This window comes from Sinocyclocheilus grahami, unplaced genomic scaffold (assembly GCF_001515645.1).
Source record: "Sinocyclocheilus grahami isolate Dianchi unplaced genomic scaffold, SAMN03320097.WGS_v1.1 scaffold50.1, whole genome shotgun sequence".
NCBI lineage: Eukaryota > Metazoa > Chordata > Actinopteri > Cypriniformes > Cyprinidae > Sinocyclocheilus > Sinocyclocheilus grahami.
The window spans coordinates 444,112-459,543 of NW_015505229.1; the positions used below are offsets into that span (position 1 = coordinate 444,112).

Here is a 15,432-nt window from a genome sequence, read left to right on the forward strand (position 1 = left end):
CGGAGCCCGTTTCTGGACATGAGTCCAGTCTATGATGAATCTGTCTATTACAAAACTATCCATTCCTGCTAGAGAGTTTCCCTCCCCATGTGCCCTGCCCTCTGCAACCCCCTGTCATCATGACAAAGCTGTTTACCTGGCCTCCCCAAACCCTGCTGCGTCCATTCAGCCATTCGCAGGCTTTAATCTCTTCCAAAGTCCAGCTGTGTTGAGTGGTGAATTCTGCCGGATGGATCCAGGGAATGAGGCTGGGGATGGGTGTCTGGCATCTGCCACGATCAATATTTGGATACAGTCCATTTTGCTGACTGTGTGAAAACTCGGTGGTCATTCTGCATGTAGATGGGGATCCGCAATGCCTGAAATTGATCCGAATTATGTGTCTTGGATTTGTTGGCCTCTAATGGCTCTGTAAAATATTGTTAATAGTAAAAAAAAAATACCTAATGCAATAACAGATTCACAATGACATTTTAATATTGCTTAAAAGCTTTATAATGCTTGGCAGATCTGAACAACAAGGCTGATGGTTTAGTTTTTTCTTTTTTACTAAAAGGGATAGTTCACCCAAAAATTTAAATTCTGATCAATTTGAATATATTTAAGAATGTTTCAGCTGTCCATACAGTGAAAGTCAATAGGATCCAAAACAACATTGCACCCCAGTCACTGCAATTACATATGGTCAAAAATTAATATTTTAGGCCATTTTTTTTTTCAAAATATCTTCAAAATATTTTTCGAAATAGAAGAGTCATATACGTTTTAAACAGCATACGGGTGAGTAAATGATGGCAGAATTTTCAATTTTCATTTTTGACTGCAGCCCTTTAATAAGAATTAAATTTATGTAGACTAAGTGTAAAATAAGATTTTTTAGGTTTTAAACAGGGAGCCAAACTTGGTCTCCGAGCGGCTGTTATTTCTGAGGATTTCTTGCGGTGTAAAATGTTGACATTCTTATCTTCTGGAAGATTCTGGTCTGCAGCTCTCTGAGGGAATGTCTGAAACATTTTCATTTCTGTACGCTGATATAAATTCCCTACAGCACTATCACTGGATGCAGTGAGCTGGTCGATTGATTCAACTAATTGCTCAGGTGGCTTCTGAGCAAATGTTGGTCTTTTTTGTCGCACTTTTTTTTAGGTTCGAGGTATTTGTTTTTTTTGGCTGTCCACCATGCCCATAGAGAGTTCATATCTTTTGAAGCTACAGGGGTCAGGCATGCTGACCTCACTGTGTGAATCTCTGTACAGATCACTGCCTCAGGGGAGGAACTATAGACATAGTCAGAGAGAAGTGAGACTGTGCTTTAAAAGACTAGCCCACAGCATCTCATGAACACTGCATCACCACTGACCTTTCTAAGAGCTCTTCCAGTGGAGAATTACAGCTTCTGGGACCAGAGACTGATGAACTTATGACCTCAATCTGTGTGTTCAGTTCATGGCAAGCATTTATCTCAGAAATATTTTATTATTTTTATTATTTTTTATTATTTTTAATCCATTTTTAATCCAGTTCTTTCAAAATGTATTTTCCGACAAAACATAGAGCTAATTAAAAATCATGGTTGATATTGTTTTCAGTTCATCTGTCACATAACAATATATCATGGTGACAATCTAAAGCTGTGTATCAGTAGAGATATATTCACGGAATATACATATAACTGTGCAGCTCAGGTTTGCTGAAAGTTATTGACACATTATCGCAATAAAGAAACATCCATGAATAAGTAAATAAAGCATACTTGATGTTAAAGTTAAGCACCATAAGCTGTAAAAAAAAATCTCAATGCAGTACTTGAATCTTGGCACACAAATACACACAAATTGGTCAAATACACACAGAATAATGTAATTTTGTGAAGGTAAACAGTTGGAAAAGAAATTAGATGCATTTGGTGTCAATATATTAGATACGTGCATTAGGTCTTAAAGTGACTGCAGTTTAATATTCCCGCTGTTGTCTATGTGGTAAATGTTAATTGTACAACGAAAAAAGAAAGATATAATCACTCACTGCTCTTGACTGAATAACTTTTGTAGTTTTAATAATAATCAGAATGTGTTGATTGAGGACTAAGCAGTGTTTTATTTTTACATTTGATTATTTAATTTCTTATTTGAACTACTGTTAACTATCTGAAAAAAAGTTAAACACTTTATTTCATTCGTATCTTTATTACATTGTATTTGTCTTTTTGTTTGTAATTTAAGTCTTTGCATTGCTTTGTGGACCTTTAGTTGGTCATCCAGGTAATCCACTGATACAGTAAATTTGCATGACATACAAGTACAGTACAAGTACTATGGTGGTATCCTGTTCCAAACATTACATGCTACATTGTTGTTGTTACATGACCTCACTATGTTTAATTTAGTTAGTAGTTTCCAGGTGTCATCTTTTTACATCAAATAAAGAATCAAAAAGGAGATGTACTGCATACTGTATTTCTAGTAGAAAAATGTCACTGCTTCACATTTATGGTTCAGTGCCTGTGTGTTCAGCACGTTTCAGTAGGTTTGTTTGTTCCACTCTCTGCTGTGAGACAGATTACATGCTGTACAGCACAAAACCTCATACAGACACGTGCGCATTCCTGGAAACATGCAGGTCCTATTGTTTGCTGTTAAACTTCATGTTCTGAAGTATCACTAGCTTAGTCAAATACTTGACCTGCCTAAATATAGTAAAATCCCCTGTTAAATAACTGAATTATTAATGAACGTGAGTTTTATGAGTCACCATGTTCAAGGGCAGTAAAGCCTCCATAATGACAGCAGCCACAACAGTGTGTTTTAATACGAGGTTGGGAGTACATAATGAACTAAGCTCTGAGTACATCTACACCTATTTACCCGAGTGTTACACCTGATTTAGCTAAGTGGATAATTTACGGTTGAGCATCATCATTACCAAAGCAGCATTTTTTGATCAGTCTGCTTTCATAAAAAATCCCAGATCTCATGCTAATAATAAATTGCTCGGGGTGGAATGATTATTGAGTCAATGTTTAAGCCGCAACGCAAAACCCACATCAGAGAGAGTTCATCCAGGCGGAGCTGCAGTTGGTTTGGGTGTTATGCTGTAATGATCGCTTGTGTACTCTTTCGTTCTGTGGGGGGATCACAGGCCTCTCCACGTGACCGCCGCAAATATTTCAATTAATCTGCCGTAGACATTAATCACAATGATTTAATCAAATTACACCGTTTGGTTTGATCTCCACGAATGTTTCCTCTCAGGCTGCTTTCTGTAGCCTGGCTCAAAGCTTTTCCAGAAGGTTCCACTTGCCACCACCTCCCTATTTCTCGCCCTGGCGCAGGTCGTAGAAAGTGTCAGACCCCGCTTTGTAAGGCTGCGGCACCCCCGCTGAGTACGGAGGGTGAATTAATTGGATTTTACAAAATGTGATGCTTTCTCGTTCTGTGGGGGGATCACAGGCCTCTCCACGTGACCGCCGCAAATATTTCAATTAATCTGCCGTAGACATTAATCACAATTATTTAATCAAATTACACCGTTTGGTTTGATCTCCACGAATGTTTCCTCTCAGGCTGCTTTCTGTAGCCTGGCTCAAAGCTTTTCCAGAAGGTTCCACTTGCCACCACCTCCCTATTTCTCGCCCTGGCGCAGGTCGTAGAAAGTGTCAGACCCCGCTTTGTAAGGCTGCGGCACCCCCGCTGAGTACGGAGGGTGAATTAATTGGATTTTACAAAATGTGATGCTTTTATATTTACCGTACAAATCCCATTGCTTGTCTTGCAACCACAAGAAATTGCTTTTTGGAACAGTAATAATGATCATAAAACTGTGTTGGACTGAAATAGATGAAGTTCTCTCTCCTCTTCTGCACCAGAACTCATTAATTAGGAGTCTAATGGAGGAGTCAGAGACGTGCAGGAGCTTAGCAAGTGCTGGAGCCTGATGATTTCTTAAACATGGAAGTTTGAAAAAGGGCTCCCACGTGACACATTGTGTTGTATTTGTGGTAGTAGAGGAACTGAATGGCCTGCATGGACACAGTCACCGGAGAGCCATCACTCACAGTAGTTTTAGACAGACTGTAATGACTGAATAATGAACACGTGTTTCACCAGCTATGGGCACCTTTGGTCCGTTACTTTTAGAAGTTAAACTTCTTAAAACACTTTTCACACTCTCAGCAATTTATTCAATTTGTCTGCTAACAATGTCAACAGTTAATATGAATGTATCATATATTAAATCACTTGTTTTCCCCCCTCCCTGAACTGTCATGATAAAAGGGAAATGGCATCATTCATTCTGTAGTGGAAATTATTTTTATTTATTTTTTATATTAAAGATATTATAATAGTTTTAATAAAAGGTCAAGTCTTTTTTTAAGGCTAATTGTATTGCATTACCCTTAGTTTAAAAAAATCTTAAATACACACAAAAAACTTTATTTATTAAATAGGTACACAAATTATTTAATAATAACTTTATTTATTTTAAAAACTTTTATTTTTTAACTATATATTTTTATTTTTATTTTAAACTTTTTTTTATGATGGAAATGTATATATTTGAAGATTAAAAGTGTGGGTCTGTAACAAGTATAAATACAAACATGTGAGAAGTAACAATTATAAAAGCATGCTAAAAACTTTCCATAGGCTTTCCCATCTTTCACGTGACCTTCATGTAAAAACTAAAAAAAAAAAAAAAAAGGTTCTGTTAGCGACTATCTGCTTGACTTCCTGGGTGACTTTAAATCACTTTTTGTGTTTTTCCTCGGTGTTTTTTCTCAAGTAACTTTTGTTCATCTGGCATGCAGTCTGTAATCCTATCAGTTTTTCCTTTTCAACTTTTTACTCAAATTATGCAAAATGATTTGTAATTAACAATTCTTTACTTTAGAAATATGTAGAGAGTGAATTTGCACTTGAAATACTCACTAGTGCTGTCAGACCTTTTTGCTTTTTCCTAACTCATTTATCATTTTATTGTTTTTAGAAGTACAGTTTAACCATATATTGTTGTTATATAGATTTATGAATGTGTGTGTGTGTGTGTCATGTGGAGATCAATCTGACTGCTGCTGTGTGGGAAGAAAATCAAAATCTCCCATCATCAACTGCTGTTGTCTGTTTTATCAGCCATTTTATTAGGTTGTTCCGAGAGTCTGATAACACACACAATGGAATTACATTGACATATCCGAGCCATGTAATCGCATTTATGGTGTATAACTCACATCAGTATGATTTGTTGCCGTATATGGCTTGTAGGCAGTGCTTTAATGTGATTGAGTAGCGACGGGGAGCAGTCTGAGGAACACAGCGAGTGACAGGTCACCGTGTGTGTTGTGTGTTGTGTTTTGTGTATTTCACTGACGTGATTACAGTCTTCAGACAAACCTTGAGCATACGGGGGGCTGGAATTGAAAAATTATTCAGTTTTACTGCAGTAGAGCACTATGTCCGTGCTTTGATCCATCTGTCACTTCTGACCCTGACTGTCAGTCGCCTCTCTCTCTCTCTCTCTCTCTCTCTCTCTCTCTCTCTCTCTCTCTCTCTCTCTCCCATCTCCCGCCCCCCCCAAACACAGTGATGAAGCTGGTATGTGTTTGCAGTACACAAGCCAAGGTTAAGACAGCTGACTCCACTGTGATGGGACCCTCTCTCTCTCTCTCTCTTTCTCTCTCTCTCTCTCTCCTCCCTCTTCTCCCCCTCTCTCTCTCCCCTCTCTCTCTCTCTCTCTCTCTCTCTCTCTCTCTCTCTCTCTCTCTCTCTCTCATATCCCGCACCCGCCCACTGGGTACAGCTGGATCCCAGCATCTACACATGCCATCTGCCTCTTTATGAGACGTGCCGGACTTACTGGTGATGTGACTCTAAATATATTTAGAAGGAAGTGGGTGTTTTACTGCTATCAGAAAGTAATATGTTCAGTCTGCTTTGATTTAATTAGATCATTCATTAGCTACTGGATTATACCTCATTATTTTGGAATTTTATTGTAGATAAAATATAGACAATAAGATTTATTGTATATTTAATAATATAAAAATGTAATGGTAATAGTTATAACAATAATACTAATATTGATTATGATTGTTATTATTATCAATATACAGTGTATCAATCATTATGCAACAACAACAAATACTGAATAGAAAAGTGAATGTAAGCATTTATTTGGAGATTTGCTAACAGTGCTGCATTTAAATATTTACTTTAAGTAAGTGGTAGATGTTGGCAGTGTTGATGAGGATTTTTGTGGGAAAGCTGAAAACATTTTTGCAATTCTGTTTGGTGGCGCTGGAGGCACAGAAATGTGCATTAAAAGTATTCACGCTCACCGAGTGCAACACAAAATTTCGATTTGACAAACAACAACTTAAGCTTGAAAAACCATTACTTTGTGCCATTAAATCATTTCATTCTGTGTGAAGGGCTCCATAGGGATCCATTGTTTCATTTTAACTTCTTGTTGTGGTGAAAATGTGCATTATGTGAGGGCATTACAATGCTTATGCCTTCAGTTCAGCTGCCAGGATGGAGGAAGACAACTCACGACATGTTCTGTGTGGGACTCCATCACAGCTATAAATATTCAATGTGGGTGCTTGCATTGTGCCAGTGCAGCTGTATAACTATTCCTCTTTTGATTGTTAGCCACACATATACTTACTACTAACCATTAGCCTGTCACAATCTCTTACTCTGATTGGCCGGCAGGAGGGAACGGGCTCTGACTCTTGCAGCCATCCTTGTGATCTGATTAGTCATATCAGCCCAGGTCCTGATAAAGACCTGATGGTCAACAGAGGAGATGTGGCATCTTGTTGAGATGGAGCCGTGGTTGTTTTTATGTTTGTCGGTATGAAATCTTGGCTGGAGCAGCGGCTGACTCAAAGCAGATGAGTGGCGGCAGACTCCTCTGTGAGGCAGCGGCTCTGTTGATGGATACCGAGCTCCAGTGGCAAGATCCATCTATTATTGAACTACTCTGTCAGCTTATGTAGAGGAACAAGATGCCCAAACACACACACACTGAATCACATGGTGCTTTTAAAGGAACAGCTTACCGTAAAATGAAAATCCAGTCACATCTTCATGCTGTTCCAAACCTGTATGACTGTCATTTTTCTGTGAAACACAAAAGGATACATTTTAAAGAATTGCACTGGTCTTTTTTTCTGTTTACAAAGGCTCTAAACTTTCAAAACAGATGCAAAATTAATATAAACATTAACATAAAAGTAGTCCACATGACTATAACTGTTCTGAAGGCAAACAGTACCATGTGAGAAATTCTACATCTAAGTTATGAAGTGAAATGGAGTGAAATTTGTATCTGGTATGGGAAAAATAAGGGAGTTCAATTTGTGAATCATTCTTTTGAGTCGAATCTGTTCAATTAATCAGTTTATCTGGTTCATGAAATCATTCTGAATGATTTCTTCAGAAATTGGTCCAATTTAGGGTTGTCCAAAAAATTTCAAATTTCGAATATTCGTCAAATTTAAAATAAAAATCCACATTCGAATGCAAAAACGTTGCATTCGAATTTTAGGTGTGCATCAGGCTGCCTTATCAGTGGCGCACGAAATGCGACGACGATGTAAGTATCATTGCATTTTAATGTTTTTGTTAGTCTATCCAGTTCAACCCACTAGATGGCCTTGGAGACCTTCGCTGCTATGTTGTTCATTCAAAATATTGCGGGGAAAAAGAACATCAATGCGGAGATGATGTTGATTACGTCAAAAACGAAATCAAAACGTTCACACAGAACGCATATTTATCACATTTTCTAGAGGGACATCTATCACCATTGCACTCGCGTCTCACACAAGAGGCATGTTTAGAAAGCCATGGAAAATTAATGCAAGTTCAACTTTTTAAAAACATGTCTCAAGACTTCATGGCATTTTTTCCCCATCCTACAGCATCTCAAGTTTTTAAATGAAGAAAGTACTCTTTGTGATTGGTTTTCGGTCCTTTATATTAATCTATACTTACATGCATGATTCTGTTTTGTTTCTAATTGTTTAAGCAACTTTAATTATATAAGGTTTATAATCATTATTTTAAATATTATGCAGTTTTTTCAAAGATAGTCGTGCTATTTTATTATGCTTTGAAGAAACTTATATAATATTTTGTTCGATGCTCCCTCTTGTGGCCTCAGGAGAGAAGCCAAAAGCTTTTTTTCCCCCTAACTGAAATTATACCTTTTAAATTTGAATATAATTCGAATATTGATAATATTTAAGTACAAAATTCTAATTTAGTTTTTCAGCCATTTTGACTTAGTCAAATCATGAATAAATCATTATTTTGAGTCTAAACTTTTCAGTGAATCAGATTATCTGGTTCATGGAATTGGTCAAAATGTTTTGCTCATGGAATTGATTTAATTTCATTTGATTTTTGTTCATGAATTGACTGATTTGTTTCAGTAAATCAGTCAATTTGCTTCACAGAATTGGTCTGAATAATTTGTTCATGAATTGGTCCAATTTGTAAAATAATCATATTTTTTAGTTTTAAATTTATCTTTTCAATTAATCAACTGATCTGGGTTACAGAATCGGTCTGAACAATTTGTTTGTGAAATTGATCCAATTTGTGAAGGAAAAAAAAATTCCATGAACCAGATCAAGTGATTCGTTGAAAATATCCAATTTAAAAGAATGATTTGTTCATGATATACGCATATACATAAGCTACTGTATGTAACCATCTTTTTTTTTTTTTTGGAGATCTTGTGAAATGAATCAACTGAACTGCTTCAAGGAATCAGTCTAAATAATTTGTTCATGAATTGGACTTATTTGCGTCTCAAATTTAACTCATTGACCCAAAGCAGTTCTCGCATGAACATCTCTCACAATTTGTATTGTATTATATTGATACTTTTATGGTGCTTTTTTTTTTTGAAGCTTGGAACAAAATGAGGGGGATTAATGATGACAGAATTTTCATAATTTGAATGAACTATCACTTAAAAGACTTGCACTTCAACGTTGTTTTGGTCTCAACAGACAATTATGTTGCCTTCAATCTGTGCATTAGAATTTTCCCTTTTTGAATCCAGTTCTAACAGATGCTTTTGTCTCTCTCCAGCGGAGCCTCTCCCTCTGATGGACCTGTGTCGACGTGCAGCGCGGCTGGCTCTGGGACGAGAGCGTCTACAGGAGATCGAAACATTGCCTTTGCCCCAGTCTCTGAAGAATTACCTCCAGTACCAGTGAGAGCGTGGGCCCTCACGTAGAGACGCACACAAGGACACAGAGAGAAAGCCTGAGGCGCTACTATAGCGCCACCATCAGGCCGCAGAGGGAAAATGTTTACATTGTGGCTCACTGGTGGAACCTTAAGTTAGTTTTTTTTTGTTTGTTTGTTTTTCCATTTTTATTTCCCTCTTTATGAGTTGTTTAAATTATTGATGGCTTTGGAAGAAGCTCGGGGGACAGTGTGACGCAGGGCTAGAGCGGCGGCAGCTCAACAGACCTGCAGCGCCTCCAGGTGTATGGTTTTCGGTCCTTTATATTAATCTATACTTACATGCATGATTCTGTTTTGTTTCTAATTGTTTAAGCAACTTTAATTATATAAGGTTTATAATCATTATTTTAAATATTATGCAGTTTTTTCAAAGATAGTCGTGCTATTTTATTATGCTTTGAAGAAACTTATATAATATTTTGTTCGATGCTCCCTCTTGTGGCCTCAGGAGAGAAGCCAAAAGCTTTTTTTCCCCCTAACTGAAATTATACCTTTTAAATTTGAATATAATTCGAATATTGATAATATTTAAGTACAAAATTCTAATTTAGTTTTTCAGCCATTTTGACTTAGTCAAATCATGAATAAATCATTCTTTTGAGTCTAAACTTTTCAGTGAATCAGATTATCTGGTTCATGGAATTGGTCAAAATGTTTTGCTCATGGAATTGATTTAATTTCATTTGATTTTTGTTCATGAATTGACTGATTTGTTTCAGTAAATCAGTCAATTTGCTTCACAGAATTGGTCTGAATAATTTGTTCATGAATTGGTCCAATTTGTAAAATAATCATATTTTTTAGTTTTAAATTTATCTTTTCAATTAATCAACTGATCTGGGTTACAGAATCGGTCTGAACAATTTGTTTGTGAAATTGATCCAATTTGTGAAGGAAAAAAAAATTCCATGAACCAGATCAAGTGATTCGTTGAAAATATCCAATTTAAAAGAATGATTTGTTCATGATATACGCATATACATAAGCTACTGTATGTAACCATCTTTTTTTTTTTTTTGGAGATCTTGTGAAATGAATCAACTGAACTGCTTCAAGGAATCAGTCTAAATAATTTGTTCATGAATTGGACTTATTTGCGTCTCAAATTTAACTCATTGACCCAAAGCAGTTCTCGCATGAACATCTCTCACAATTTGTATTGTATTATATTGATACTTTTATGGTGCTTTTTTTTTTTGAAGCTTGGAACAAAATGAGGGGGATTAATGATGACAGAATTTTCATAATTTGAATGAACTATCACTTAAAAGACTTGCACTTCAACGTTGTTTTGGTCTCAACAGACAATTATGTTGCCTTCAATCTGTGCATTAGAATTTTCCCTTTTTGAATCCAGTTCTAACAGATGCTTTTGTCTCTCTCCAGCGGAGCCTCTCCCTCTGATGGACCTGTGTCGACGTGCAGCGCGGCTGGCTCTGGGACGAGAGCGTCTACAGGAGATCGAAACATTGCCTTTGCCCCAGTCTCTGAAGAATTACCTCCAGTACCAGTGAGAGCGTGGGCCCTCACGTAGAGACGCACACAAGGACACAGAGAGAAAGCCTGAGGCGCTACTATAGCGCCACCATCAGGCCGCAGAGGGAAAATGTTTACATTGTGGCTCACTGGTGGAACCTTAAGTTAGTTTTTTTTTGTTTGTTTGTTTTTCCATTTTTATTTCCCTCTTTATGAGTTGTTTAAATTATTGATGGCTTTGGAAGAAGCTCGGGGGACAGTGTGACGCAGGGCTAGAGCGGCGGCAGCTCAACAGACCTGCAGCGCCTCCAGGTGTACGTCTCGCCCTGGAGAATTCGACAGGAAGCACATTAACCTTGGGATGCCTTTGAAAGCCCACAGTAATAATCGTTCCTCTTTCCCTGGATGTGAAGCCTGCAGAGCACAGTCATTGGACACAGGAAACTGAGGCGGCCGCAGGTCGGGTTTAGCCACCTCCCGAGTCAAAATCCACCACACGGGAGCCTCAGAGGAAGAGACAAGCCCTGGAAGGTACAGTACCTTCCCACAGTAGCCCCTCACTGCAGAACAAAGATCCAGGGGACAGGGTTGAATCCACATCTAAGGGGTGGAGATGATAGGTTTAGGGGTGGAGATGGGTAGGTTTAGGTATATGTAAGGTGGGAGGAGTTGGATCTGGATCCAACCTCGCCCCCTGGATCTTGTGTTCTGCAGTGAAGACCATCTCCCTTCGCACAGGACCACCAGGGGACAGTTACATGACTGACAGCAACCATTTAAATAGATAAAAAGTGGCCGTAAAAGATCAGTATTTAGTCTAATCTAATGCAAAATACTAAGAATTTGGTAACACTTTAGTCTAGAGACCAATTCTCACTATTAACTAGTTGCTTATTAGCATGCCTATTATTAATATTTTGGCTGTTTATTAGTACTTATAAAGCACCTATTCTGCATGACCATATTCTACATCCCTAATCCTACCCAATACCTAAACTCGTCTCGCCCTGGAGAATTCGACAGGAAGCACATTAACCTTGGGATGCCTTTGAAAGCCCACAGTAATAATCGTTCCTCTTTCCCTGGATGTGAAGCCTGCAGAGCACAGTCATTGGACACAGGAAACTGAGGCGGCCGCAGGTCGGGTTTAGCCACCTCCCGAGTCAAAATCCACCACACGGGAGCCTCAGAGGAAGAGACAAGCCCTGGAAGGTACAGTACCTTCCCACAGTAGCCCCTCACTGCAGAACAAAGATCCAGGGGACAGGGTTGAATCCACATCTAAGGGGTGGAGATGATAGGTTTAGGGGTGGAGATGGGTAGGTTTAGGTATATGTAAGGTGGGAGGAGTTGGATCTGGATCCAACCTCGCCCCCTGGATCTTGTGTTCTGCAGTGAAGACCATCTCCCTTCGCACAGGACCACCAGGGGACAGTTACATGACTGACAGCAACCATTTTCCCTTTTTTTGTCTGGGATGGATGTGTATTCCCGAGGACACTCATGCGCGTACACACGAAAACGACCAACGATCATATATGGATTTCACTTCTTTTTGTTCTCTGTGGGCTTCAGTCACTTTTCTATCTGATTTTATTGTCAGTGTGAGATTTCAGTTGATGATGATGATTTTATCAAGATGTTTGGCTATCTTTTAATTTTATTTATCAGGTGAACTGAGGATGTGCGAGCGAGCACATAGATATCAAACACTATCATACACTCATCACATATTGCTTTCTATTTTAAACTGGGTTGCTGCTTTTATTATTATTATTAATATTATTATTATTCTGTCTGAACGCTCAGATAGAAGTCTGGTTTTTCCAAGGCACACAGTGGAATGTAAAGATCTTGCTAGCGTTAGCATATTTGAAATGTGAATAAAAGCCAAGTGAATGAGAAGGATGTTGTCTACAGTTTTTTTTTTTTTTTTGGAGACAGAATATGCCCGGATGTGTTTCAGTGTTCTCATTGAATAAAAATATGTGCATTCTTGAGCACAGAAGGGCCTATTTACATAACACCACTTCTGTTCCTCGGCTAGCGTTCCACTGAGAGTTCCCTCATTTCCAACTTTTCTCTCTCTTTCCTGTCTGACTCCCACTCTATCACAGTCTGAGGCTGAAAAGTATTATTTAACCTAAATCTGTGAAGAATTGGATCACTCTTCTCATGCTCTGCTCGGGTTCATGGGAGGTTTTTAAAGTCACTAACCACAGGTGCTTTCAGTAATCCAGACCTAATCCTTGTGTTCTTAATCACTCAGTCATTCACCTAAAATGCCCTTAACATTTTCAATTGAATAAAACTACATGATATGCTGATTAATCACATTCGTCACAATTCTTGCATCTACTCTGTCAATTTTTGCAAAAGACCGTCAAATGAAGATAATTCAGGGATGCTGTAAGACAAGAAATTGATTAAATAGATAAAAAGTGGCCGTAAAAGATCAGTATTTAGTCTAATCTAATGCAAAATACTAAGAATTTGGTAACACTTTAGTCTAGAGACCAATTCTCACTATTAACTAGTTGCTTATTAGCATGCCTATTATTAATATTTTGGCTGTTTATTAGTACTTATAAAGCACCTATTCTGCATGACCATATTCTACATCCCTAATCCTACCCAATACCTAAACTTAACAACTACCTTACTCACTATTAATAAGTATCAAATTAGAAGGTTATTGAGGCAAAAGTCGTAGTTAATGGTTTGTTAATAGCGAGAATTGGACCTTAAAGCGGTCATATGATGCGATTTCAATTAGTCCTTTCTCTTTGGAGTATTACAAGCTCTTGGTGCATAAAGAAGATCTGTGAAGTTGCAAAGACTAAAGTCTCAAATCCAAAGAGATATTCTTTATAAAAGTTAAGAGTCAACCACGCCTACCTAAAATGGCTCATTCTAACACGCCCCCTAATGTCTACATCACGATGTGGGAAGATTTGCATAACGCCGCCCAAATGTTCACGCAAAGAAAGAAGGAGTAACTTTGATTTTCGCTGTAGTAATGTTGCTGCCGCCCGCCGCCATGTTGTGGAGACGCTGTGTGTTTCATTATGAAAGCGAAACTACTTTGTTTGGCCCTCCAAAAGAGGACACAACTAGACATCAGTGGTTGTTGTATTTACAGCAGAACAGTTATATTATTATTTGATGAGGAGGTTTTACTGGTTTTGTCTCGTCATGCCGGGAAACGACATCACAGTATGGGTAAGGGGCGTAACATTTCTGTCACACGCTTGAGGTATTCGGCCAATCACAATGCACTGGATACCTGACCAATCAGAGCTCACATCGCTTTTCAGACCGATGAGCTTTGTAAAAATTGACGTGTTTCAGAAAGGCGGGGCATAGAGGAGAAACAATAATGTACATTATGTGGAAAATAATGTGTTTTTTTAACCTTAAACCGCATAAACACATTGCATTACACCAAATACACAAAGTAATGTTCTTTTTAGCAACGTCATATGACCCCTTCAAAATAAAGTGTGACCATGAGTTCACATGAATTGGCAGAATAGTAAGAATGTGTTATGCTGTACTTTATATTATGTTATGTCTATGGTATTTGCTAATGCTTTTTTTATTGTTACATATACAACTACACTGCTGTTCAAAAGTTGCGGTCAGTATTTTTTCTTTTTCTTTTAAGAAACTAATGTTCAGCAAGGATGCATTAAACTGATCAAAAGTGACTAAAGATATTTATAATGCTGTATAAATGTTCTTTTGAATTTCGTATTCATTTAAGAATCCTGGAGAAAAAAAATCCCTTTTTAAAAATCCCAGTTGCTGAAAATTCAGGTTTAGAAACAGAAAAAAACTACATTTATTTATTTTACAATTACTGTATTTTAGCATTTCACTATATTACTGTTTTACTTTATTTTTGCCTAGTAAGCATCAGATTTCTTTCAAATATATTTACACCAAAGTTTTTAATGGTAGTTTTATTTTATATAATTACTAGTGCTGTCACACGATTAATCGCATCCAAAATAAAAGTTTTTGTTTACATAATATATGTGTGTACTGTGTATATTTATTATGTATATGTAAATACACACACATACATTATATTCATATAATTTATATTATATATAAATATATTTAATATATAAACATAATCTTTAAAATAAAGTGTGACCATGAGTTCATATGAATTGGCAGAATAGTAAAAATGTGTTATGCTGTACTTTATATTATGTTATGTCTATGGTATTTGCTAATGCTTTTTTTATTGTTACATATACAACTACATTGCTGTTCAAAAGTTGCGGTCAGTATTTTTTCTTTTTCTTTTAAGAAACTAATGTTCAGCAAGGATGCATTAAACTGATCAAAAGTGACTAAAGATATTTATAATGCTGTATAAATGTTCTTTTGAATTTCGTATTTATTTAAGAATCCTGGAGAAAAAAAATCCCTTTTTAAAAATCCCATTTGCTGAAAATTCAGGTTTAGAAACAGAAAAAACTACATTTATTTATTTTACAATTACTGTATTTTAGCATTTCACTATATTACTGTTTTACTTTATTTTTGCCTAGTAAGCATCAGATTTCTTTCAAATATATTTACACCAAAGTTTTTAATGGTAGTTTTATTTTATATAATTACTAGTGCTGTCACACGATTAATCGCATCCAAAATAAAAGTTTTTGTTTACATA

At 37.1% G+C, this 15,432-nt stretch overlaps 1 protein-coding gene across 5 annotated transcripts in view; it reads left to right on the plus strand.

Annotated features, from left to right (window-relative positions):
• Nucleotides 1-11,501, plus strand: part of LOC107583109 (SPRY domain-containing SOCS box protein 4-like) — a 59,176-nt gene extending 47,675 nt beyond the window's left edge. For all 5 annotated transcript variants that reach the window (XM_016269208.1, XM_016269209.1, XM_016269207.1 and 2 more), the window contains exons 3-4: nucleotides 9,108-9,509; nucleotides 11,058-11,501. In XM_016269208.1, coding sequence (XP_016124694.1) covers nucleotides 9,108-9,235 — 128 coding nt within the window. In that variant the 3' untranslated portion in view covers nucleotides 9,236-9,509; nucleotides 11,058-11,501. The remainder of the gene's footprint in view (nucleotides 1-9,107; nucleotides 9,510-11,057) is intronic.
• Nucleotides 11,502-15,432: the final 3,931 nt, after the last annotated feature.